This window comes from Carlito syrichta, unplaced genomic scaffold (assembly GCF_000164805.1).
Source record: "Carlito syrichta isolate Samal-C Ts95f unplaced genomic scaffold, Tarsius_syrichta-2.0.1 Scaffold149072, whole genome shotgun sequence".
Classification (NCBI taxonomy): domain Eukaryota; kingdom Metazoa; phylum Chordata; class Mammalia; order Primates; family Tarsiidae; genus Carlito; species Carlito syrichta.
The window spans coordinates 73,167-98,521 of record NW_007093168.1 but is presented as its reverse complement, the minus strand read 5'-3'; the positions used below and the strand labels follow the sequence as shown (position 1 = coordinate 98,521).

At 48.1% G+C, this 25,355-nt stretch overlaps 1 protein-coding gene across 1 annotated transcript in view; it reads right to left on the bottom strand.

The window, feature by feature from the left end:
• Positions 1-25,355, bottom strand: part of LOC103251919 (cilia- and flagella-associated protein 54-like) — a gene marked incomplete at its 3' end in the record, with an annotated part of 107,347 nt that overhangs the window by 10,986 nt on the left and 71,006 nt on the right. The window contains exons 26-32 of the mRNA XM_021708815.1: positions 22,475-22,597; positions 14,116-14,244; positions 12,482-12,596; positions 10,729-10,818; positions 9,950-10,076; positions 5,341-5,452; positions 4,904-5,004 (exon numbers count right to left, since the gene is read on the bottom strand). Of these exons, the coding sequence (XP_021564490.1) occupies positions 4,904-5,004; positions 5,341-5,452; positions 9,950-10,076; positions 10,729-10,818; positions 12,482-12,596; positions 14,116-14,244; positions 22,475-22,597 (797 nt within the window). The remainder of the gene's footprint in view (positions 1-4,903; positions 5,005-5,340; positions 5,453-9,949; positions 10,077-10,728; positions 10,819-12,481; positions 12,597-14,115; positions 14,245-22,474; positions 22,598-25,355) is intronic.

Below are 25,355 nucleotides of genomic sequence, written 5' to 3'. Positions count from 1 at the left end.
GGGATTAATGGTAGTCAATATCTGTCTGGGGAAAGGGGAGCACACCTCATCAACAAGGGTGCCTGCACAATGAATATTTGTATACCTAACCTTAACTGTACTCCACAACTTTAAAATAAAAAAAAAATATTAAAAAGTACAATTATAAAATCCTATGGGACCACCATCTTGCATGCCGTCCACGGTTGACCGCAACACTGCAAGGCGGCACCAGATTGCAATTTCTGCCTTTTCCAATTAATTGTTTTAAGTGTCTACTTAAGATTTTCAAACGTACGGGATATTTTTGGTTATCTTTTCAAAAGCTGGTTTCTGCCTCAGTTGCACTATAGTAAAATGCGATTTGTATCATTTTGGTTCTTTGAAATTTCTTGAGACTCGCTTTAGAGCCAATGATATACATATCCTGTATTTGCTTAAAAACAAACAGCATTCTACAGCTGTTAGCTAGTTGTGGCACTTTTTTCTCATAAATTTATAATCGGTTTGTCAATTTCCAACAAAAGACAATCTCAAAATTATATGAGGCAAAAGTTAGAAAAAGAACAACCGAATTAACCAAAAGGAAGAAGGTAGGTACCCAAGGGAAATGAAAGCGTGTCTAACCCAAAACTTGACATGGATGATCGCAGCAGTATTGTTTGTAATCACCAAAACGTGGAAGCAACCTGGATCCACTGACTGTGGAATACGCAGTCAAAGCTACACAATGACATATCAGCCAGCAACACAGAAATGAAATACTGAGATGTGCTACGTGGATGAACCTTGAGAACACTGCACTGGGTGACAGAAGCCAGTCACAACCCTATGACTCTTAGGGTAGCATTTATATGACAGTCCAGAAAAGGCTAATCCACAGAGACGGAGCGTGGATTCGTGGTTGCTGGGAATGAGAAGGGAGCTGGATGGGAGTGACAGCTGGCGTGCTGGGTCTTCCTGGGCTCATGAAAACGTACTGAGCTTGACTGGGGCAATGGCTGTACAACTCTGGACACACCAACGCCGTGACCGTATCGTTAAAATGGGCCAATTTTGTAGGATGTAAGTTATTATCTCAATAAAGCTGTTTTCAGAAAGACTTAGTGATAAACATAAGAGCAAAAGGTAATGAAAAAGAAAATCAACACAATAGAAAGCATCAACAGAGACAAAGTTGGGTTTTTTGAAAAGACTGAAAAAATAGACAAACCTCTGGCAAGACAAATCACAAAAATGAGCAAAGACAAAGATTAATGAATTTAGAAACGAAACACACGAGGTAACTGTGAGACTACAATAACTTTTTATGAGTACATTTGAAAACAGATAAAAGGGACCACTTTTTAGAAAAATATCATTCATCAAAAGAACTCCAAAAAAAGTTGAACTCCAAGAGACCCATAAATCTTAAAGCAAGTAGAAACGCCCATGAGTGTGCAGGCCCAGGTGGGTGACACAAATCCAGGTGTGGCCTTCATACCCAGGTCCTGGTCCAGAGGGTATATCGAAACCCCCTGCAACTTCCTGAGTGACAGAAATGTCCATGTGACTTCTCACAGGTCCCACAGACACACCTGAGTCTACGTTCACAAGGGGCTTCAGGGAGGCCTCAGAGAATCCCAGGTCATAAAGGAGATGTGACATTGGGCAGGGCCTTGGGAGGAGGGTGGCTGCACCCTGGGTTGTGAAAAACCCTAAATGCGAGGTCCAGGGGGCAGAAGGGACCACGAGCTCTGAGGTGGAGCTCCCGCGTCCACGTTCAAGGGACAGCCCTGCCGCAGACCCTTCTGTGCTCGGCCCTGGGGACCGCCTGGTCTGGCTGTTCAAATGCTAAACTGGAAAAAAACATGGGAAGTGATTTCCTGGGTTCTGTGAGCTGTTCTAGCACCTGTTTTAAATGAAGAGAAGAAATGTCTGAATGTGGAGTTTGTTGAGCAGAAGTGTTGGCTCCCCAGATACCCCTGTGCATCTGTAGCTGAAGTGGGAGCAGTCTTGTGGGCCGAGCCCTGAGACTGTGGGACCCGGCAGGGCTCCAGGTGCCCAGAGACAGGCTGCACTTGCACCTGGCACTGTAGTCCTTCAAGGCGCCAGTCCCAGGGAAGATGGGGAAACGGACCGAGTCTCATGGCTGGCGCTGGGGATCAGATCGGAGGACGAGTCAGAACCAGAAAGCACCACGCAATTGGTGTCAGAAGTGGTGTCAGCAAAAAGACACCTCACATGGGTTAAAATCCATGTATAATATAATTTAAAGGAGCAGAATCTCAATCAATGAAAGGAAACAGTCAACAAAATTAAGCACAATTCATAGCAAAACTCTTACAAAATGGGAACAGAGGACAATTTCCCAAATTTGATACATCCCAAATCTCACAGCAAATGTAGCACTTAAAAGGAGCATAAGTTAAAATTCAGATTCTAGATAAGCTCATTCTAAACGTACAGGAAACAGCTCGAGACCTAGAGTTTTGTAAGGGCAGGCCCAGGTGGGTGGTCTGTATACTCACAGAAAAGCACCATAGTGCATAAAGCAAAAACAAACAAACTTCCTAAGCCAATACGCACATCCCATTCTGTCCCCAGCAAGACCTCAGGTAAGGTGTCTGGATTACTCGGCGAGCCACTCCTGGCTGTTTTGTGGAAGAATGCCCAAGATTCACATGAAGGAAAAGAGCACGCTGGAGAAACCGGCCAGATTACAGCAGGACTAACTGAAAGCCCAGTGACTGCAACGGTGGGACACTGCCTCGGGACAGAAGAGAGACCCCAGAACCACCTGCACGAGCCCACCAAAGACAAGGAGGCAGGGAGGACAGAACTGATCGCGCAGGAAGCGCTGCCAGCCAGCCAGGCACCCATGGCACCACGGCCAAAGCAAGCCTGCTGGCCTCCCCAGACACAAACAGCGGCAATTCAGACTCCGCACGAGAAGGCCTTCACCACCCGGTCAGCAAAGGGGTCCAAAACAAGACAGGGAAGTTCTAACACATTCGACTCCACTAACAATGACAACTGTGAATTAATTTTTTAAAACCTGTAAGTGTAAACAGAAGAGCCAAAACACTGGGAGAAGCACTAGCATCCAAACCCAAATAAATAAAGAAAACAAAAGTTGCTAAAGGTACAAAGGACATAAACAAGCAGTCCTGAGCCTGGAAAAACACTAGAGCCTAACGAAAATATGAACCGATGCCCCCAACTTAGGAGTCAAGGAAAGGGAAATTAAAGCAACAATGGCCGGGCTCGGTGGCTCAGCCTGTGATCCCGTGCCTTTGGGAGGCTGAGGTGAGTGGATTGCCTGAGCCCGCGGGTTCGAGACCTGCCTGGGCAACTTGGCGAGACCTCATCTCTACAATAAATCAAAAAATCAGCCGGGCGTGGTAGCGCATGCCTGTAGTTCCGGCTACTCGGAAGGCTGAGGCGGAAGGATTGCCGGAGCCCAGGAGGTCGAGGCTGCAGTGGCCAGGAGCGGCCACTGCACTCCAGTCTGGGAGACAGTGTGAGACTCCAACTCAAAAAAAAAAAAAGATAAAAAAAAGATATTTAAAGCAACAATGCAATAAAATTTCACACCTCACAGTTCCATGAAGACCTGAACATTTGATAATAATATCAAGTGTCTGTGTAGATATTCAATAACGGAAGCTTCCCACACATCAATACAAATGTAAGAGAGATTTAGCAATATCTAGTAATGATAAAGTGCTCATATCTTAGAAGCTGCACTTACCTATTATTTATATTACATATGCATTGCTAAATCATGAATATTATTTACATTTATATTATATATTTATTATGCATATATAAATATGAGTATAATAAACACAGTTCATTACATAATTATTATATAATTTATTATACAATATTGACTTAGTATATAGTTGACTTAGTATATAGTATATAGTATATATTCATTCAGCAGTGAAATGAATAAACCAGACTTATGTATAATCAGCATAATGATCCACACAAAATATCATAAACCTAGTATTGACAGGGAAAAGCCAATTTCCAAAACAAACTACAAAAACATAAAACCATGCATCATTTGGGGGCATGGACATACACAGCTGCCACTCAGAATCGCTCACCAGCATGATAAATGCCAATTCTGAGATGTTGTTAATTATCTGGGGTAGAAGGGACCAGGGGTGTGGGCATTTCCACTGCTTGGAGGGCTCTCCATGTTAAGCTGCATATTAGGTGATGGATACATGTTCCACCACTTTTCATACCCATCTAAAATATGCCATAATGCACACAAAGAAAATGAAAGAATAATCAAAGAGAGAACATAAACGCAAGTAAAAGAAAGCATAAGCTGCTCTACGGACATCCACACAGCGCAGGCCAAGACTGACGGTGAGAGAAGGAAAGAAGGTGGAAGAATCGTCCAGGCACAGTGGCTCACGCCTGCAGTCCCAATACTTTGAGATCCCAACGTGGGAGGATCCCTGGAGGCCAAGAGTTCAAGACCAGACTGGGCACCATAACAAGATCCCACCTCAGCAACCACAAAGATTGTTTCAAAAAAGAAAGTATAAGAATCAAAACTGTGTACTAATAAAAATAGAAACTCAACATTTTACCATGGTAATTGTTATGCTCGAGACCTCCAGGCTTCCTGACAACTTGCCAGTTTGTTCCCCTGCTCACCCCATCTAAACTACTGCCAGCCCCCCATGCCAAGCCAGCGACTCTAGTATCTTGTCATCTTTGTTAGCCTCATAACGGTTGTCCACATGTCAACCTGTTTGGCTTGCGTGTGTGTTGACTTATATATGGTACTCCCTGCATTGGTCTGCACATGCCCAGAAGATCACGATTGCTGTCCGGCCCACATGTGCGTCCCTGGCACCCAAAATACACCCAGTGCACAGCAATCCTCAGTACTTCCACAGAATTAATTAGGGAGTACCTTTCGTGAGCCACCATTTCAGAGATGGATGGATTTTTTAGAAAGAATTCTCTTAGTGTTTCCTTTCTTCTGCTTTTCCTTCTTTGGGCCATTTCTGCAGTCTGAAGAAAGGAGATTAAAACGTTACAAATTAAATTTAAACTTCAAACACAATAGTGCAATTTACTCATACTCTAATGCTTATCTCTTGACACTGAAATATAGCAGTCTCTACACACTCCTCAATTAAATTTACTATCACAAGTAACAAAAGTACCTCTGTAGACAAAGAAACCTGATATCTGTGATTTAAGAACTACATGTATTGTATAATTATAAAACTATGCTTGTTGATACCCCTTCTGTTTCGTATTACAATAAATTTAAAATGCAGCCAATCGTCTCTAGATGCATGAATCTTTTAATTGCCCAAAATTCAAAACCCGTAGAAAACTTACTCTTCCGATCTCCATTATGGCAGCTTTGAACTTCAAAGGTTTGTTTGCTCTTTGACTCAAACCACTGTCCTTATATTTTGTTTTTTTCAGTCCAAGTAGGGACTCATTCCTCCTAATAGAAGGATAAAGTCAGTAAAAGGACCAGCAAAAGTGTGCAAAGCTACCCCAAAGTGATACATCTTTAACAAATGTAGTCTCAGCAATTATGCAAGAACATCCCACGCTGGCGCTGGTATCCTGTGTATAAACTAGACAGTGAAATCTCTGGTCGTAAGAAATTGCTGGCCTCTCAAAAGAGCCAATTTCCATCACACTGCAGAATGTGAGGACGGCTGATGCAGCCACGGGCAAGGGGAGCAGAAAGTGTGGCGTGGCAAGGCGGGACGGACGGGACTGAGCACTCCACACGTCCTGTCACCACTGAGAACTGCCCGTGTGGCCAGCCCTGGACAAGCCACCTGCTTCCACAGACTTCAGTCTGCTTGGAGCCATGCTGGCAAGGTCCTGCCCTGTGGCCTCTGGACCCCGCAGGCACTGAGTGTTTCGACAGTCCCCTCAGGCCTCCTCGCCAGACTATAAGGGTCACAGCACCCTTTCCCGAATGCCACAGCCTCTCATTCTCCCTCCGTTACACTCACCTAGTTTTCCTGAAATTTACATATTTTCTGGAATTTATATTTTTGGGGAAGTACTTGCTAGGTACAGGAAAACTCTAGCATGATAAATGAAATCTGGAAAATTGACCTATAAACCGCGGGGTCCTGACGATATGCCCGGGTGAACCTGCACACCCAGTGCCAGCGCTGGAACATGGCCCAGACACAGCTTGGCCAGCGGCCGAGCCCCTCGCTTCAGCCTCCATGATGGTGCCCTTCCCCTGGGCTTGTTGGGCCCCCAGTTTGGCTTCTGGTAGGTGGTGCCCATTTCGGCAAACGTGTTGCTGCGAACACCAGATGCCTCTGACCAGCGTCACGGGACATCGGGACACGTGTGTCCAAGACAGACTGCCTTGCATGCTCCAGCCAGCCAGGCCTCCCCCCACGGCCCCCATCCCATACCACCAGATGCTCGGCCAGCAGCTGTGTGTTTCCAGAAGAGAAAGGAGAAGGGCAGGAAGAGAGGCGGCCATGGAGGCACACCTAGGCCACAGGCTGCGCTGTCTCGGCGTCGCCCGGGTGTCCTGTGCCTGAAGTAGACGCCTCTGCTCCTCAGCCTCATCCCAGCCATGAAGCTCTGACCACTTCTGACTTGGTTTGTGGTGTGTTTTGGGAGAGTGCATTCTTAAACACCCGCGGCGTCAACATCACCGGCCTTGTATTCCACGGCTGACTCACTGGCTTTATCACTGACGCAGCCACGCACGGCTTGAGGACTGACGACAGGAACACGTCCTGAGAAACGTGTCGCCAGGCCCCGGGGTGGGAGTGCGCCCCACGGAGCGTCCCCCACACCCCGACAGTCCACCCGTGGCACACCCCGGCTGCAGGGGGAGCCCGTGGCTCTGGGCTCCACACCCCGCAGAGTCGTGACTGTGCAGAACCCCGTGGGCAACAGAGACACGGTGGGAAGTGCCTGCGTGTCTACACAGAGAAAAGGCGCAGCGCAAGGCGGTGTCACGGTCTCCCAGAAGCGAGAGACCGTCACGGGGACAAGGCCGCAGCCGCCTTACGTGACCCACCGCGGAGCTGAGTGGGGTCTCACGGCCTGTGAGTGTCCTCGGACCGTTTCGACTCAGCGGCATCCCCACGGCCGTCTGTCTTTGATTCTACAAGCACAGCTCTGCTCTATTTTGTCTGACAGTGCAAGTCCCTCCTTTCTGCTTTTTTTATTGTCCAAAGAAGTTTCAGTATTCGAGTCCACTCCACATAAATAAAGCTGATTGAAACATTTTTGGGAATTGGCAAAAATAAATTAATCTGAAGATAACAGAGATCTTTACAATATTTTATCTACCCCATCAAGTAATGTATAAGGTCTCTTTATTTATCAGAGCCTTTTTTTAATATCTCTTATTGATGATGCTTGGCCTTCTTCATATGAGCCTAGGTCCCTGACAGGGCCTGATAAGTTGAATCTGATGTGCCACAGAAATGAGATCATTGTTCCATTATGCTTTCTGGTTGGCATAGGAAAGTACTGATTTTGCATCTAAACACGCCACCGAATTCTAGTATTAGTCCTCATGGTTCTTAGTTAGCTTAAGTTAAAAAATAATTATTTGTAATCATTTTATCTCCTTTTCAGAGTATTTCACTGCAGAAGTCATTTAACAAACATGTTTGAGACCCTGTTACAAGACAATCATCTGAGTTCTGACTCTAATTTCTGTTTCTTGTCTCAATGCACTGGCAAGAACTTTCAGAACAAAGTCAAATGACAGCAGAAACGTTGCAGAACTTACTTTAACAGAACATTTCTTCTGAACCTAATGTGCCAGGAACGGCTGTTGATGGTCCCCACAGGGCTTGTCAGCATCCTCTGAAGGGTTTGCTGGCAGTGAGTGATCATTCTATTTACAAATTTTCTACTATATTTCCACTGAAATAAGATCTACATTTGTACTGCTGCACAGCTATTTTATTTTGAATTTTTGCTTCTATATACAGCTATGTAAGCAAAACTGACCCATAATTTTCAAGTTTCATTCTCTTTTTATAAGGCTTGGTTATCAGAACCTTCTACACTAAATCTACTAAGAAGTCTCACACCCCTATTCTGAAATATCTTTATGTGAAACAAAAATCATTTGCCCCTTTAAAATATGAAAGAAACAGCCTTTAAAACAGCTGAACTATCCAAACTTTTCTACTGTTTTATTCTTATAGCTTAAATTAACCCAGACAATCATTTCAACAGTATTTTTAACTTATTAATAACAATAGTAAATTATATACACTACTATCTAATGTTTGTTTAATCACTTCCAAATTTATAATTATCTTCTCTATGGATTACTTGTATTTCTCTTTTTTTATTATGGTGTCCAGAAATTTCTCTACTTTGTTCATATTTTCAAAGAACCACCTCTAGCAAATACTTGAAATGAATTAATTATGTAGAGTTTCTCCTCAGTGTCATTTTTAAAAGGATCTGTACTTTTAGTTAGGTTTATTTTCTGATCCAATAATTATATATGCCAGTAATTTATTTTGCTGTAAAAGTTCGGTCTTATTGCATGACAACAAAGGTGGTCTTCACAAATTTTAATCTGGACACTCTAGTGAGCTTTATCTTGCAACTTATAATTAATTTTTTTTAGTTTCGTGAGTGCTTTAAAGAATGTTTAGTCCCCATTGGCTGTATATATTCAGCTAATCTTCTTAATGATATGTTGTATTTCTATGTCATTTTTATTTTGCTCTGTTTAAAAGTGGCATATTAAGCCCTCTCAATATCATTATGTTTCCATCAAATTAGCCTTATATTCAGCAGTCGTTTCCATATACTTCTTTTATTAGTAAAGCATGAAAGCTCATAAAATATCTCATTGTGATGTATAAGCATTATTGGTTCACGTAACTACTCTGAATGTGAAAAGATGGCATGAAAAAATAAGTAATGAAAGGGATTATTCTTTAAGTATGACCAGGACAACTGATAAACCGGGAAAAACTAAAGCTTACTTCAAGTCTCCTTTCCAAAACGAATTCCATGCAGATTAAAACATCAAAGTAAACCATGAAATCCACAGAAAATGGTGCATATTTGCATATTTATCTGCTACGATATGAGAAAGTGTCTATGTGCAAAAGCATGTTAGGTGCATGAATATAAAGTCGAAATTGTCATCTAAGTAGAAATCAGAGTTGTATCTGTACTCGCTACCACTTGGAATCCAGATGTGCTTCAGACTTTCAAAAGATAAAAGAATAAATTGCTTCTATTAAATGAAGCAGGACATAGTAATAAGAGACTTGGTCAGAATTAGAGCAGTTCACTAAATTTTTTTAAAAACAGCCAAGATTAGATGTTCGGAAGCTTTAGGTAATATTCTGGATACCAAAGACAATCAGTTGTCGGGAAAAAAAGCTGGATTCATCTGGCATCACTCAGAACGCGCATGAGACGCTACCCTCCCCTTTGGGAGCAAAGAGAATCAATCCGGCTTAGAGAGTGAGAGGGCCAGCCTTCCATTTCCTACTTCCGTTTAAGGAACACCTACCTTGGCCACATACAGATGGAAGCCCCCAAGCAAAGGCTCTCTTACCACAGAAGAATTAGAAACAGGTGGCAAGTGACCAAGACTGGACCCAAAGCCCTGTATGAGAGAGCTGATGGCCCAGAGAAACCGTCATCCATCCTGATCAAGCACAAAAAACCTGACCTATTCCTTGCTAGAAATTCGAACATGCTGTACTTTCATTTCTTAGTTCAGTTGTATGTATACAAGTTTTTATGTTTAGTTATTTATTTACATGGATACAACTCTTCACAGTCTCCTAGGTGCTTGGTTTGTTTTGTTTTTTTCCACTGGCCATCAAGTATGTCTGACACAGGTGCTGGTTTTAACTGCATGCACCCTACTCTCTTTTTCATCCACTTTGTGTTTCTTAAAATGATGTTGTTACTCATGTTTTAAAGTAGTTAACACACTCAAAACTGATATCACCTTTTCAAGAAGTCATAGACAGGAGCTGTGATCTCTATCATAAGATGGAACCTTTCTTCATTCATGCATTTCAGCATAACTTGTGTAAAGAATTCCAGAAATCTAGGCCTCTGCTTAAATTTCATCACTGTAAAAACAAGGAAGTTCGTATGTAGTTACCAGTATGCTTAGTCATTGGTGCTGACAGCTTATTAGTATTAATAGTCATTTCGTTCCAACAAGCAAGCTTATTAATCTGCTTTTCAGACGTCTTGGTTTAAAAAAATATATAGTAGTAAATGTAATGTGAACTGCTGTTTTTCTTAAGATGAGTTAATCCATTACAGTCTATATTTCATTTCTTTTCTAAATATTTCATTTTATTTTATTAAAGTTGCTTCTAACGTATGGCTACCTGGGGAAAAATGCTGGTAACTGCATCTAGTCACCCTAAATTTTATTACATTTCATTCTGAGTTCACCACTAATGTTGCTACTTCTTCTCAGACAAACTTAAACTTCACGAATGCACGTTTCAGTGCCCTCGTTCTTGTAGGCGTCACCATGACACGACCGAAGGCAGCCATTCCGAGGCTGTGTCTCTCGGGACTCTAAGCGAGGTGCCTAGTCAGACCTCTCTTACTAGTAGCATGGAGAGTCTGCGTTATTCTACATGGCAAGAACCCAAAACCTTCTGCCTAGAACAGGTGAAGTCTTTCAGTAAACAACAAAAATGAGATCCACAGAGCAGCCCATCTCCAGGGGTAAGTCAGGCAGACACACATGCTCAGGTCACCTACCTTCCTTCACGGCGCCTTTGACCGACCAATTTAAAACCACAGGGTAAAGAAATATAGGGTCCTCTGCTCCTGAGAGTTCAGCTGTCCCATCTAAGTTGGAAAGTGAATAAGTTATAGGTTCTGTTTAACATGAATAGCCAAAAATAAGAATGATTTGGAAGGAATGAAAAATGGGAAAATGCTCGAGTATTCATTCTAAATTACATGGCTTAAAATACCAGTGATATCATTACATTGTGGAGATAAAGAGAATCCAATAGTTTCAATTATTTCCTTTCATTTTTTCCCCCTAAAACCTAAGGAGTCCACCAACAAATAGGGGAAGAGTTTCGAAGGTACAACTCTCTCTTATTTAACAGCTGTCAGAAAACAACAAATCTGTGGTTCGGGAACCTATCAATTATGTCAAATCCATTTCAGAAAAATTATCTCTGAAAGGCAGGTATAGCACAGCCACTGGAGCCAGGCCAGCCAGGTTCACGTCTAACCCTGACGCACTTTATTTATGGACCTTAGCTTCTCGGTGCCTCAGCGGCTTTATCTTTAAAATGGGGATAATGACGGCTCCTGCATTATACGGTTGCTCTGGATGGGTTATGTGAGTTTCAATGTGTTTGAAACATTTAAAATAGTGCCAGGAGCACAGGAAACACTGTACAAAATTATTATCTGTATTATTATTGTCACTGAATTTTCTGTTTAAGCTAATATTACATCGTACTTCCTAGCAAAATGTTTTAGTTGATACTATGAAAATGAGTAATTCATGTTTCTAGAACATGTTTTAAGGAAGTATGCCTTTTATGTGCAATGAGATGATTACAGACTTCCCAAAACAAGGTTTCCTGTTTAGGAAATACTATCACACTGGGTTCAGTTTGTAAATCCACGCTTGAAACAGGCAGGGACTATCCAGAGAGAGAGAGAGGAGGGAAACATCGATTACCCCAAAAATCTGAGGAATCCCGGAGTGAGAGGCAAGGCAAGAGCCACAGTTGCACGAGCACAGCTGGGCCCCGAAGGACTGGGGGACATCAGTGGGGCCACATTTGGCGTGAGGCTCAAATGTGGCACTCCTCACTCTTCCGGAAGACCGGAAGCTCCTGCTCTTTAAAATGGGCCAACGTTCACCCGCTGAGACTGAACCCACTTCCCATCCAGCTTTCCAAGTGGCCAACACCAAAGCACCAGCCCTTGCGCTGACACAGCAGGCCGCGGTGAAATGATGGCAGCCCCAGGATGTGGCACTGCTCTGGCCACCCGAACTGCTTTCCCCTCCAGAAGGCCGTGGGTCAACCTCGCACGCCCTCGTACCTCGCACCTCTGGATTCCGCGGTACGCTCCGGCCTCTGGAGCTCTGCCCACTGTGCCATCCCTCCCCCCAAGGGCACACGGAGCCACACCTCCTCCCAGCTGGCTGTCCCAGCCGGGGGACGGCACTGCGCTTCCACGGCTGGGACGCACCCAACATCCCACGGGGCCTGGGACGGGGCCCCACACGACAACAGCGCCCGGGCCGGGAAGGCCCACTTCGGGGTCAGAAGAACAGGCACAAGCGCGAAGCGGCGCGACATCCTGAGTGAGCCGTGGCCGGCGACCCCGGGGCAAGCAGGGGGCGGTGACACGAGGGACACAGAAGCGTTTAAGCCTTGAGGGGCCGCCGGGGCTAACCGCACCGCAACCTTTGAACAGAGGGCCTTCTCACTGTAAAGCCCATCCTGCTCCGCAGAGCAGACGGAAAGCCAACACTCACACTGCCTGGCCAGTCTGAGCAAGTGCGTCTCCAGCAAGGCCAGCTGCTCACCCATCCTTTCAGGCAACAGAGTCTGCTGTGGCTTCTTAGTCTTCGCCGACTTCTTGGAGGAAGCCTAGAAGCACAGGGCAAGTGGCAGTGCACACTGTTGGCTTTTGACCCCAGCCTTTGAGTTATTTCCACACGTTCACACCTGGCAGGTGACGCAAGTGCAGGCCCGGCTGGGCAGTGCCAGCGAGCGGGTCACCCCAAGGCGACCGCCTCCGGGTGCGGACGCCGTGCCAAGAGCAGCACCGAGAGCTGCGCAGAGACTGTCCAGGCGGTCTCCACCCATCCCGCACCCGGCCCCTCTGGCCCTCGTGCTCTTCGAGCAGCTGAGGACAGGCCTCTGGAATCTCCAGAAGAACATTCTAGAATATCCTCCCGAGAGAAGCTTCTCCACGGCTAAGCTACCTGCCTTGGCCCTTTGCCTTCACAGAAACATAAGGGATCCATAGTTGGCGGACTGGGGATCAGAAACGGCTCCTGCGGTGTTTTCTCCGTCTGAGCCTGAGAACTGACCGTCAATGTCTTTCATCCTCAAACACAGCAACAAAAACAAAAAAGCCCTAGGCCTCTTCAGGCTTAACAGGACGCGAAATGGTGCTCACAACTTCCAACTCCTATGGACCCGCAGTCCCTGCAGCCCATCAGAGGGAACACCACACCCTTCCACGATGTTCCACGCAGAGGGCTGTGGAGGGCTGGGCCCTGCATCCAGGCTGGGGTGACAACAAGAGGCTGATGGACTCAGAGGCAACACTGGATGCAAAAAAAGCTCGAACTGCCCAACTTCATCGAAACTCCTGTAGACCAAACAACACCCTCCCCAAAATACTAAAGGTTAAAAGGTCACCTAGTAAAACAGTGGGGATCTTTGAAGCTTGTTTTTTTTTTTTTTGTCAGATGCCTACTTGGAAACTCAACAGTAGCAGAGACAGAAATAGAGTTCTTCTAAGGGAGATGGTGGTGGGGGCCAGAGGCTCAACCCCCACCCAAGCCCTCCAAGGGCTTCACGCCATTCCTAGTGCGCCTGAGAAACCCAATTTACTAGGGGACCTCCTGAAACCCGATCTTCAAAAACATTTAGCCACACAACTTCAAGGAAGGGCAATAAAGTGTAAGCTCTTGTAAGAATCATGCTCCAAAGGCAGATGTTAAAATTCACCTAAAACTTAGCAGTTGCCTAAAGAAGAGGGTAGGAGTCACCGAGAGTTTCAGAGACCCGCTCTGAATACAAGGCAAAAAAAACCCACAAAAAACTGTGGCACATATGTGCTCCACTCCAGATCCTCCCAGAACAACGAAGTCATGGATTTGGAAGCCATGTGGAGGCTTTTAGATCCGGCGTCCAGCAGGCGCAGGCCAGCTCTCCATCAGGCCTGAATGACACTCAGTGCTGGGGACAGGGACACTTTTTCATTTTCTTGACCACAACTCAAAAAAAAAAAAGATGCCCCCCACTCTATTACTTTGCCTATATGTAAATCAGACAAATAAAAAACAGATCAATGTTCCAGTTTGTTTAGTAATGCTAATGACCCCTTACAATCCAACTAAATATATGTTTAAAAATGAGAAACAGAAACAATTACCTCTTCCGGTATTTCTTCTTGCTCATGACTACCAAACAGAGACTTGCACCCTGGTGTAACGTCCAACATTTTTTTCCCGTAATTTATAATCATTACTGCCAGGTCATATTCCTTCCATGAACGCAGAATCTAATTCAAAACATTGATTAGTTACCTCTGTTGGGCATTCTTGTCTATTTTCAAGTGTAATGCATTATTTTTTTCATAAAGTCAAAAGTCCCATAGTGATTCAGGTCTAAGAACTTCCGTTTTCAAAAAAAAAAAACAAACGAGGTTTTACCTCCAGAACACATTAAATGTATTTGATATGATTAAAATATGTAATTCCACTATTTAAAATAAAGGACTAATAGCAGGAGCTCACCAATAACGAATTTCCCACATACCTGGGCTGTATGTCTTTTTGTACAATAGGTTAACTATTAAGAAAACATTTCCATTCAAAAAAATCAGTGTTTAAACAGTCATTCTTTTTTTTTTGAGTTGGAGCCTCACTCTGTTGCCCAGACTGGAGTGCAGTGGCCACTCCCGGCCACCGCAGCCTCAACCTGCTGGGCTCCGGCGATCCTTCCGCCTCAGCCTTCCAAGTAGCTGGAACTACAGGCATGCGCTACCACACCCGGCTGATTTTGTGATTTATTGTAAAGATAAGGTCTCGCTGCCCAGGCGGGACTCGAACCCACAGGCTCAGGCAATCCACTCACCTCAGCCTCCCAAAGGCGTGGGATTACAGGCTGAGCCACTGAGCCCGGCCAGAGTCATTCTTAAAAGCCACCAAGTCACCACCTCTTGTCCTGAGTTGTGCTGAGCACGGCAGTGACTGACCTCATGATGTCTTCAGGACCATGTACACTGTCAAGTGACTTACAGGGCATCTGGTTGAGGACAGTGCTAGGAACCCACTGTTCCCGGGCATTCTCTGTGGCCGTGGGGAGGGGCCTACGATGACAGGAGATGGGGCCCTCTCGGACTCCCTTGCACATCCTCCGGCCTGGCACTCACCTGCCTCGAGGAGCCTTCCACCGTGCATCTCCTCGTGCTTTCGTCTTACAAAAATCAAGCCACGTATGCAGCTGACAGTCGCCGCTGTGTCCCACATGGAAGATACATCTTCCCTGCTCAGCTACACAGCCTCCCCGTCCCTGAAACCCCAGCTCTCGCATCGGCTCCGGAAGGTCCCTGGCCCACAACCTGCAGGCACCCAGCTGCAGACAAGGCTGGAGGAAAGGGACACAGTCATTGTGAGCCTTTATGGCTATGAGAGTGGACAGGAGTCTGTCCGATGTGCACGTGTAGACACGTTGTTGAGTTAGTATTTAGGATACGTAATGACTGCTACTTCCTGGACAGGCAAGGTGCGTCCAAAGTGGCTGCAAAATGTGAGGGGCTGCCTAGGCCTGATGGACCCCACCTGACACCAAGAACGGGCATACTTCTCTGGGACCAGGCCACAACCCCCAACAAATGCTGACTGTGCAAGTGGATCTCAGTAGGTGGACAAGGTCAGTCATGCGGGCCCTGAGTGCCCAGCGAAACAGTCCAACCCCGTTATAAAGTTATAGAAGGAGAAGCATTGTCATCAGACAGCAGAAATGAGCGACTGCCTGCCTCCATGCTGCCGGATCTTGCTTTCTGCCATGCTCAGGCCCTGAGCGCACAGAAGCCTGTGAGATCTTTTACCTTGTTTTAATATGCTAGTAGACAATAACAAATGATCAACAATCGTTTCCAACCACAAGAAAAACCAAGGACCCATTCTATTGAAGACACCAAATGATGAACAGAAATGAAAAGAGCATGCCGGGCGTTTAGCATAACAGGTTTAAGTCCGTGCATAAGTAATGACGCGTTTAGATGACAAATCCCAGAAGTAGCACTTTGGAAAACAGCACAGCTGCTGAAAGAAGGCACAGTCGCCACCCAGCAGGACAGCCTGTGTTCCGGGCAGAATAGAGGGGCGTGGTGAAGCCATTCGACCAGTTGGGCTTCACAGGTCCTAAGGGAAAGCCCATGTTGTTTTCACCAAATGCACAGGATCTGGGATTCAGTGTTAGTCCGGGATGCTGGGACGGTGGGCCAGGCCAGAGGAAGCTTCTCTAATATCAATGCTCAACATGTCAATTTCGTACAAAAGCAGTCCAAGCAGCACAATACTGACAAATCATACATTCTTTTTCCGAAACGTTCAGAACCCGTTCAGGGTCATTTCGGCAGTGGCGTCACTGGATGCCAGGATTCCCCCAGTGGGGGACGGGGGTCTGGCTAGCAAGACGGGCATGCACAGTCAGCCCAGCTGCCCAGTGTGAAGGGAGGGGCTTCTCCCAGGCTCAGAGGTGGCCCTGTACTCAGGGAGTCAGCCTCCGGCGCCAGAGCGTGTGATCAGGCCTGTCCCTACACAAGCAGGACATCCCCCGGGAAGAGTCGGGGGCACCAGGCAGATGAGCAGATTCTAGAGAAAGGGACCAGGAGCACGTCGGACCCAGCGTAACTCACTCATGTATGAACCCACACACTGGAGAACAAAGGGTTTGTTGGATTCTGTGGGGCCTGGCCTTCAGTGGGGACACTGGGTGACAGCAGCAGGGAGTCTCGGGGTCAGAGGTGTTAGAAATGACAGAATCACACTGCACCAGCCAAACTCTTCCTCTCTCCCTCCTGCCCGGCATCTGGAAGCCAGACTAAAACCCAGACGACAAGCAACCTGGCGGCTCTGGGAAGGCTCCCCGCCCTTCCCTGGACTCCCTGCACTCTGGAGACTCACGGTGGTTCTCAGCCCTTCCCTGGCAACGTGCACCCTGGGGACGCATGGGCAGCCTCAGTCTTTCCCACTCTGCACCTTTTGCTGCTGCAGGCACTGTCCAGGTGCTCACGACTCTGACTCACACACGTCTGTCCTCTCCTGAGCTCCAGGGCTACGCGGCCAACTATGGCGGCCACTTCTCCGATCCCCCAGACGCAGGCTCTTGGGAACCTCTTGCCCACTCCCCTTACCCACACACAGCCCTCCCCCTGGCCTGGATGCTGCGGGCTGGCCTTGCGCCCCTCCCTGCTCTGTGCCTGTGTCCGCAGAGTCCCAGGCCTCGGCTCCACCTGAGGACAACTCCCAGAGCCTCTCAGCTCCCGCCCTCCACCTCTTCCCCACCAGGTGAGGCCACATCCCTCGCCTCTGCCTCCGCCCCTGCGCTGATCTCAGCTCCCTCTGGCTACCAGCTGCTGTGCAACCAGGGTGGCGTCTGTTTTCTGAAATGCAGCTCTCGTCACATCAGGCTGGACATGGAGAACTCAGTGACTCTTCTCTGACTGCAGGGGATGACCATTCACCTCCTGGTGTGTGTCCACTGCTCCACCCTCAAGGCCCCTAAAATGCTGCGTTTTGCCCTCCATAAATGAAGATGAATTTGATCCTTCTTTTCCAAAACACGGAAATTTTCTCATATCTTCTCATCGATTTACTCTCTGAGGTCATTATTGTTAATATGTCTGTCATGTTTTCCAGCCGAGCATTTGCCTTAGGCTTCGCTTACGATAGCGAGCTGCAAAAATGTGTTCGCTGGCCTACTTTTTAATTGTCTGACTTTTTCGGCGTATCTTTTGAATTCTGTGCCCTGGGAGTCCCCAGCTCTGCATCCATACAAAGCTCCTTGAATCTCTGTGGACTTTATTTTGCATGTGGTATAAGGTGGGCTCGGGCTTTGTTTACATTCAGGTGGGCGGTTAGTTATGTCAGCACCTTCATTAAACGAATGCTGCTACGCTTGCCACACATTGATGTCGTCTGGGGACCTGCAGCTACTCCTGGATGCTGCATTCTTCTCCGCTGAACCAGTTGCCCAATACTCTGTCAACATTATTTTTCATTAAAGTGGCCTCGTGGCAAATTTTAATATCCTCAAGAACCTTTAAGTTATTCTAATCAGTTCTAGAGAAATCCCATTGGAATTCTGATAAGAAGTATATTAAATTTAAATATTATTTCAGGAAGGATTTACATTTCTATGACAATAAGCTTTCCCATCCAGGGACTTGATGTGGTCTGTCATATATGCAAATCTTAGCCTGTGTCCCTCAGTAAGATTCCACAGTTCTTTTATTTAGATTCTTTAGCGTGTTGGTAAGTTTAGAATATTGTGTCCTACCCTCTCCATTTCTAACTGACTAATGCTAGCATTAGGAAAAAAAAAAGCCAGCCGGGCTCGGGAGGCTGAGGTGAGTGGATTGCCTGAGCCCGTGGGTTCAAGACCCACCTGGGCAACTTGGCGAGACCTCATCTCTACAATAAAATCAAAAAATTAGCTGGGTGTGGTAGTGCACGCCTGTAGTTCCAGCTACTTGGAAGGCTGAGGCTGCGGTGGCCGGGAGCGGCCACTGCACTCCAGTCTGGGTGACAGAGTGAGGGTCCAACTCAAAAAAAACCCACAAAAAAACCTATCCATTTGTAAGTGTACTACATACTAAAATCACTTTATATAGTCTCTTTATAAACCTAGTTATTTTTTACTAGATTATCATGACTTTTTCAGACCTCTAAAGTTTCAGATAAATCGCGCTTTTCTAAAATTATAAAGTTACTTCATATCCTCTCTGTTGCATGAGAAAGAACCTCTGAAAATACTGACCCTCACTATTGAGAGTCAGCATCTCTTTCTCATGCCTGATTTTTAAGGAGATGGCTTCAGAAATGGGTCGTTTTAATATGGCGTTTGCCAGTGTTGGTAAATGTCTTTGTCATCATTCAATAGCTTCCCTGCATTCCTGGTTTATTAGAAGTTTATTAGGAAAGACTGCTAGGTGCTGCAAAATGCCTGGTGAAGCGTTTTTCATATAATCTTATAGTTTTTCTGCCTTCATGTACCGTTACAAAAATCCAAGTTTGGTTTTAATTCAGCTTTGGTCTTTCATACTTGACAACGAGACTCTGTCCTAAGACCAGAAGGTAGCCAGGATGAGACTCGCAGGCCGAGAAGGGCAACCCAGCAGGACAAACTTGAAGCGCCTGCCTAAGTGGCACTCTCTGACCTGACTAGCGTTTGGGGCCCGGAACTCCGCTTCTTCTGACATCGAAGCGGCCACTCCTGGATCTGTGTTTGCATCTGACTGGGCCCCTAGCTACTCATTGACTTTTCGACCATTGCTCGCCATGTTTTAGGTGTGTCTCTTGACATTTGAACCTGACTTTTTATCCCCTCTGGCAATCTCTGTCTTCTGAGGTCATTCGTGCGTAGTCAAGTGATGACGATGCTTCATTTTAGTTCTTCCTTCTTGATTACTGTTTCTTTTTCCTTCTGGCTCTTGCAGGATTTGCCACCTTTTTCCTCCCTGCCATTTTTTCCCGTTTCTCTCCCTCATTCCTCCCTGCTGACTTTCTCCCCCCCCTCAGTTTAGAAGTCCTACCATGCTGCAGAGTTCTGCTCATGGCTGCATGTCCTCGAGTCATCTGTAATACAAACACACACACAACACACAACCATGCCCCAAGGATCTCTCTCGGCTCATACTCTGCTCCCCGCAGCATGGGAGTTTTCATTCTGGGTCACTGGGAAGCTCTTCGTCCAGGGCTGACTCTTCTCTGTCAAGAATCCCTACTTGGCATCTATATTGCAAGTCCTGGTCCCGTCATGACGGTCACTTTAATTTTCGTAATACACAGATCGCAGGGCTCTGTGCTCCCGCTGTCCCTCACCTTCCTGTCTTGCCCGTCGTGGGGCTTCTGTTCCGAACTGACTGTCGTGTGGCCCAGCAGTCCGCCAGCGTCTTCCTCTGATAAGCCTGTGGGCGGGCTGCGTTCTGAAGGCCGCGCTTCCGAAAGCGCTTCTCGCCCCGACCAAGGAGCAGCGTCTCTCCTGGTTGTTGATGCTTGGGCCTCAGTCCTCCCCCTCCGAGCTCGACGGACGCCATTCCAGCGTCTCTGCTTCCCGGGCTGCTGATCCAAATTCTGAAGCTAACTGATTCTCTTTCCGTTCCCAATAACTCCTTTCTGGGCCTGGAAACATTTTTGTCCCTGTCCTTTGACTTCGGGAACCTCCCCCACGTGTGCTTCCATGTGTGTTCCTACATTCATCCGCCGGGTGGAGGAGCTGCCCCTTCTCCGTCTGTCTCTTCTTAGGCCTCTGGCCTTCCTTGGCTTCTGAGTCAAACCCCTGGACCCACCTTCTGAGCGTGTCCACTGCCTCCAGGGATGCTGGACCCGGCGGGAGGGACCTCTGGAGCTTCCAGGTTTGACTCCAGATGCCATAACCTCATCCTCCTCTGTTGACTTTTTCCAGTCAAAAATGAAATGTTTTGTTCATCGAGAGAAGAGTTGTGCCGCTGCTTGCTTTGCCTGGAGACCATCTGATGGCATCTCCTTAGACGTTCCCTTTGCCTTTGTACCATGCTGCTAAACGCAGTGGCACAGTCCTTCCGTCTCTGCCCACTCTCCCTCCCTCGGCGGCCACGTCCCGTGGTGAGGAGTGACTTCCCTCTTCAACAAACAGCTAGAGGTCCCTGGCATCTAAGAAACCAGATCTCAGAGGTCTCTCCAGCCGTGGTGACGCCGTGAGCAGTGGAAGGAACGGAATCATCTGTTCCTGAGAGCAGACCGTGAATAGCCAGCCAACAATGACGCCTCTGCCAAGGCGGAGGGCAGAAGGCCTCGGCTGCCAAACCTCCCGAGAAGTGCACACACGCCCTGCCTGGTGGGGGCCCACGGCAGCCTGCCTGCGCAGCGCCCTTCCAGATCTCTGGCCAGGTTGGAAGGTCCCGCAAAGCCACAGAACACAGGCGAGCAGCGCCCTGCCCTGAGGAGAAGCATGGGTTCTGCCAGCTAAGCCTCTGAAGCACCTCTCAGGGCTGGGCCTCGGGCCAGCGAGGATGAGCCACTGCCTTCTCTCCTTTGGTCTCAGCTGCGGAGGTACACGGGGCTCAGGAGATACCAGGAGACCAGGCAGCAGGGTCACACCTGGAGGGTCGGTCAGCAATGGAGGCCCATGTTAATCTCATGAAACTGAAACATGAAAAAAAGAAGTCGGACCTGCAGGACAAAGCTGATGAGGCAGAGTTTAAGGACCCTGCACCACACTGAGAGCAACTGTAGGGGGAATTAGGGCTGCCACTCCAGGGACACCTATGGGTACACACCAGGCACACCTATAAACACGTGCCAGTACCCCAATGTATACCCAGCAGGCACACCAGCGTATAGGTGCCAGGCACACCTACATCAATGCACCAGAGACACTTTCCTCGCGAGTCAACAGGAGGGGAATCCACTGCCCACACGAAGGTCTCCCACTCTCAACAGCCCACTCAGCTACAAGCTAGGCCTGACCGTGGTCCCCAAGCTCATTCGCCCTGGCAGGCCCTCCTGCTCCCTCCTCCTCCTGTCTTGGCACCTCCTTTCTTCTGGGCCGGCGTCACCCCTCTGTGAAGCAGGCCCAGCCCCGGCATCTGTCTGCCCCCACTGCTTTCTTTTTATTTATCCTGTGTGCAGCTGCATGGAGTACGCCACATGTGTGTGTTGGTTTCCGCCTCTTAGCCATCCGCTCTGTGGGATGGCGCTGGTTTTATGTCAATGAGTGTCGGTGCTACCGGTAGATGTGCCCACTCTCCTGGGAGTCCCAGGACCCAGCGAGCCTTGTCTCACTTCAGCCAGTTCACATATTGTTCTACCTGCATGTCTCAGTAGGATTTGAATTTGTGACACCTGCGTGGAGCTCATCCGAGTTCCTTCTCCTGAGTGGCACCGTCTCCAGCTGTGCCCCCCGTAGCAGTGATCTTCCTGCACTCCTTTTGTGCCACCACCGTCTGGCCACCACCCTCGCTAGAACCCGAGTGCCATCCATGGCCCGACGGCCTCCTCCCACAGCAGCCAAGGGGTTCCCTCTCACTCCTGAGTATGTGGCCAGGGGCCCAAAACAGGACCTGGCATAGACGGATGGCCTGTGAACATGTGTTGAAGGGTGAAGCAAAATGAAAAGCCAGTGTGCTGTCCGGGTCCCATTTTGCCCGTGTCACCACCCAGGCTTAGACGCCCAGAACTAACTCACCATCGGCACAGTCCCAATTTGCCCAACAAGATGACACCCAGTTTACTGCGGGAAAGTAAACGTGGAATTAACGTTTCGGGGCTTTGAAATAGATGGGTTCTGTGTGACCACACACAATGCCTATGAGACACACGGACGCTCCTTCGGTGACATCAGGTGTGGTCTATGAGATGCGACCACGTCATCAGGAAGGGCAGCAGGGCTGGCCTCCACGCTCGCTTTTCCTCCAAACGTGCTTGGGGAGCCTTTCCAACAGCGCCCTGCTCCCTGTGATGGCTTTCCGAATCAGCGCTGTCCTAAGTTTCCCGGCACAAGACGGCGGATGACACAGATACCTTTGTGATGTAGAAGACGCAGCAGGCGACCATGTGCTGCACACTCTCGAAGTTCGCGGAGTGCTTCTTGGAGAAGACGACACCAGGAAGCCCTTGCAGGGCCACGACACACTTGATCAGGACCTGAAAGGCAGAAGCACAGCGTCTTGTGACTTAAAACATCCTCCTGTTCCAATCCTGGGAGTTTCAAGACACAGAATCTCACCATCGCCCGTAATTTTGGTAGATTGCTTACTCGGAAGACAGAAAAGCACACTGAGATACTGTTGGTACACTTGACTTTGAGTCAAGTCTCTCATCTAAAGTAACTGGAAAACTAACGGAAAGAATTAAATAAGTGCACAAATAGCGAAAACAAAGCACATTTTGATGAGTGTCGTAAAAGGCCGAATGCTGGGCGTGTGCAAGAAGGGCCGGCCGCGCCGGGTGTGGGAGGGCCTCGGAAACCACGTGGAGCAGGAGGCGGCATCGGGTATTACACAGAAACTCCGAGAGCCGAAGTAACCGTTTCCTTTCAAATTAAGGCCCGCATGCATCCCCCAGGAAGCCAGTCAGCCCAGGGGTCTCCTCCTCCTCCGCTCGCTTCACGCTGCCACCTGGCTTTGGTTGGGAGCCGGCTGGCTTCGACTGGTTTCCGATCCTGTGGCGCCATCCTGAGCGCATCGCTGTCGGGGTGCGGTGCTGGGACTGCGGCAGTGACCTCATCCTGCAGGCGGCCCAGCGGACAAGCTGATGCCAAAGGGGGTTCTGGGGGCACGTGGGGTACGCCCAGCCCCAAGCCCAGCAGTACTGTTCCTGGTGTTCAGTGCACTTACCATCAGCCCCTTTCAAGCCCCTCGCTTCACGGGGGCCCGATCAGGTTAGCACCCTAGTGCTTGTGTAGTTCTCCTGAGGCTCAGAGTATCCTGTGTGTATACACACACACACACACACACACACACACACACACACACACACACACACACAGAAGAAGGTCTGCCATTGTTTTTACAAAATGAGATTTAGACACACTTTTCTCTTTTGATTTTTTGTAGAGCTCCTGGCCTCAAGTGATCCTCCCACCTCGGCCTCCCAAAGTGCTGGGAGTACAGGCTGTGTCCATGAGAGACTCTCCGAGCCAAAAGACATAGTTCCATGTCATTATTTCCAGCAGAGGCATGATACTTTTGGCGTGGCTCAGTAAGTGTTTCCTTCGCTGTCTCAGGACCTCATGCTTCAAGCCATCGCGGCCAGTGCTGTACCATAGGCAGCACGGAGCCTTCTCTGTTTCCAGCTCTTTCGCCAACCCCAGGAACACCACTGCAGACACCCTCCCATGTGTTGGCTCCCAGACCTGTGTCACAGCCATGGTACCAGCTCTGTGATGATGCCCAGGGGGATGAGCTGCTGACCTCGAGGAAACTGCGTGCACCACATCAGCAACCCCTGTGCACTTCCGTGTCCCGGATGGAAGGCCTCCAGGGTGCATGCCACATCAGCGACCACTATGTAGTTCTATGTCCCAGCCACAGATCACAGGCCTCCAAGACACACACATCAGCGACCCCTGTGTGCTTCTGTGTCCCAGATGGCAGGTCACAGGCCTCCAGGGCACAGGCCACATCCATGACCACTGTGTGGTTCTGTGTCCTGGCCACAGAACACAGCCCTCTGGGACACACACCACATCAGCGACCACCATGTAGTTGTGTGTCCCTAACGGCAGAACACAGGCCTCCAGGGCACAGGCCACAACAATGACCGCCGTGTGGTTCTGTGTCCCAGACACAGAACACAGACCTCCAGGAACCAGAGTGGAGCTAGAGGTGGTGTGTGACCAACTGGTGATTTCTTCTGTGAGGTAAGGTACTAACAGAGGGATGCTGTGTTGGACAGATGTCAGACAAATGTATTTTGTTAAAATTTCATTCCTTGGGATGAATTACTAGCAGAGGGATTGCTGTTTGGGGTATATGTGTTTTTTGTATTGTTTGAAATTAGAGTGATTCCATTAACATCACGATGGCCTTCCCCAAATCCAAACCCCTGTGGCAATCGCATTCCCCAGTCACGAAGGGGAGCCTTGCTCCCACCGCGCCGGCAAGGCTTCCTATGCGGCCGGGATGTTTCAGTGTTCATCGAACGTGCATTTCCACAAATACTCGGCTTTCTAGCATCTCCTCCCATGTTTCCCAACCACAAGCATGTACCCACTCCTCGGGGGTCTTGTCACCTGCCTGAGTTTACACTTCATCTCTCTGGAGTTTTTCTCCCAAATCCATGAGTGTTCTGCCATCTTTGCTTGGGCTTTTGTCACACGAGCTTCTTGCTGTTTCAAGTGCTTGGTCGTGGTGAGCAAGGTTTCTCCAAGCCCTGGACTGCATGCACTTGTCATCTCCTGAGATGTCTTTCCTAAGTCTTGAAAATGTCTGGACTTTGGCACATGGTACAATAGGGGGCCAGACTCTATTTTCCTTCAGATTAATACCGCAGTATGTCACACCATGCAGCACAAACGTCCAATCCTGTCCAGCAAGTGAGGATGTCAACTGTCACATGCCCACTCCCAGACACGTTGAAGCCAGTTTCTGGACTCTCCCACTGTCCTTCCTAAGGCTCTGTCTCCTGGTTGTAATCCATTCTCTAGCCAAAGGCATCCTGTGCCCGTGGAACCTGGGAAGTGACTGCACACTCCGGGATTTGTAGTGGGTTGAGCACAGATGCATGGCTGTCACCAATGTGGCACTTTGCTAAAGCACTTAACAAGATATGCATCGACATGGCGGATGTCTTCTCTATCCTGCCTGGAGGAAGTACCAGAAGCTCCCGTGAACACTGGCCAGAGGGGAGTACACACCACAAGTCTTGCCTCGCAGCAGTGATCATGCTCTATCCTCTGATA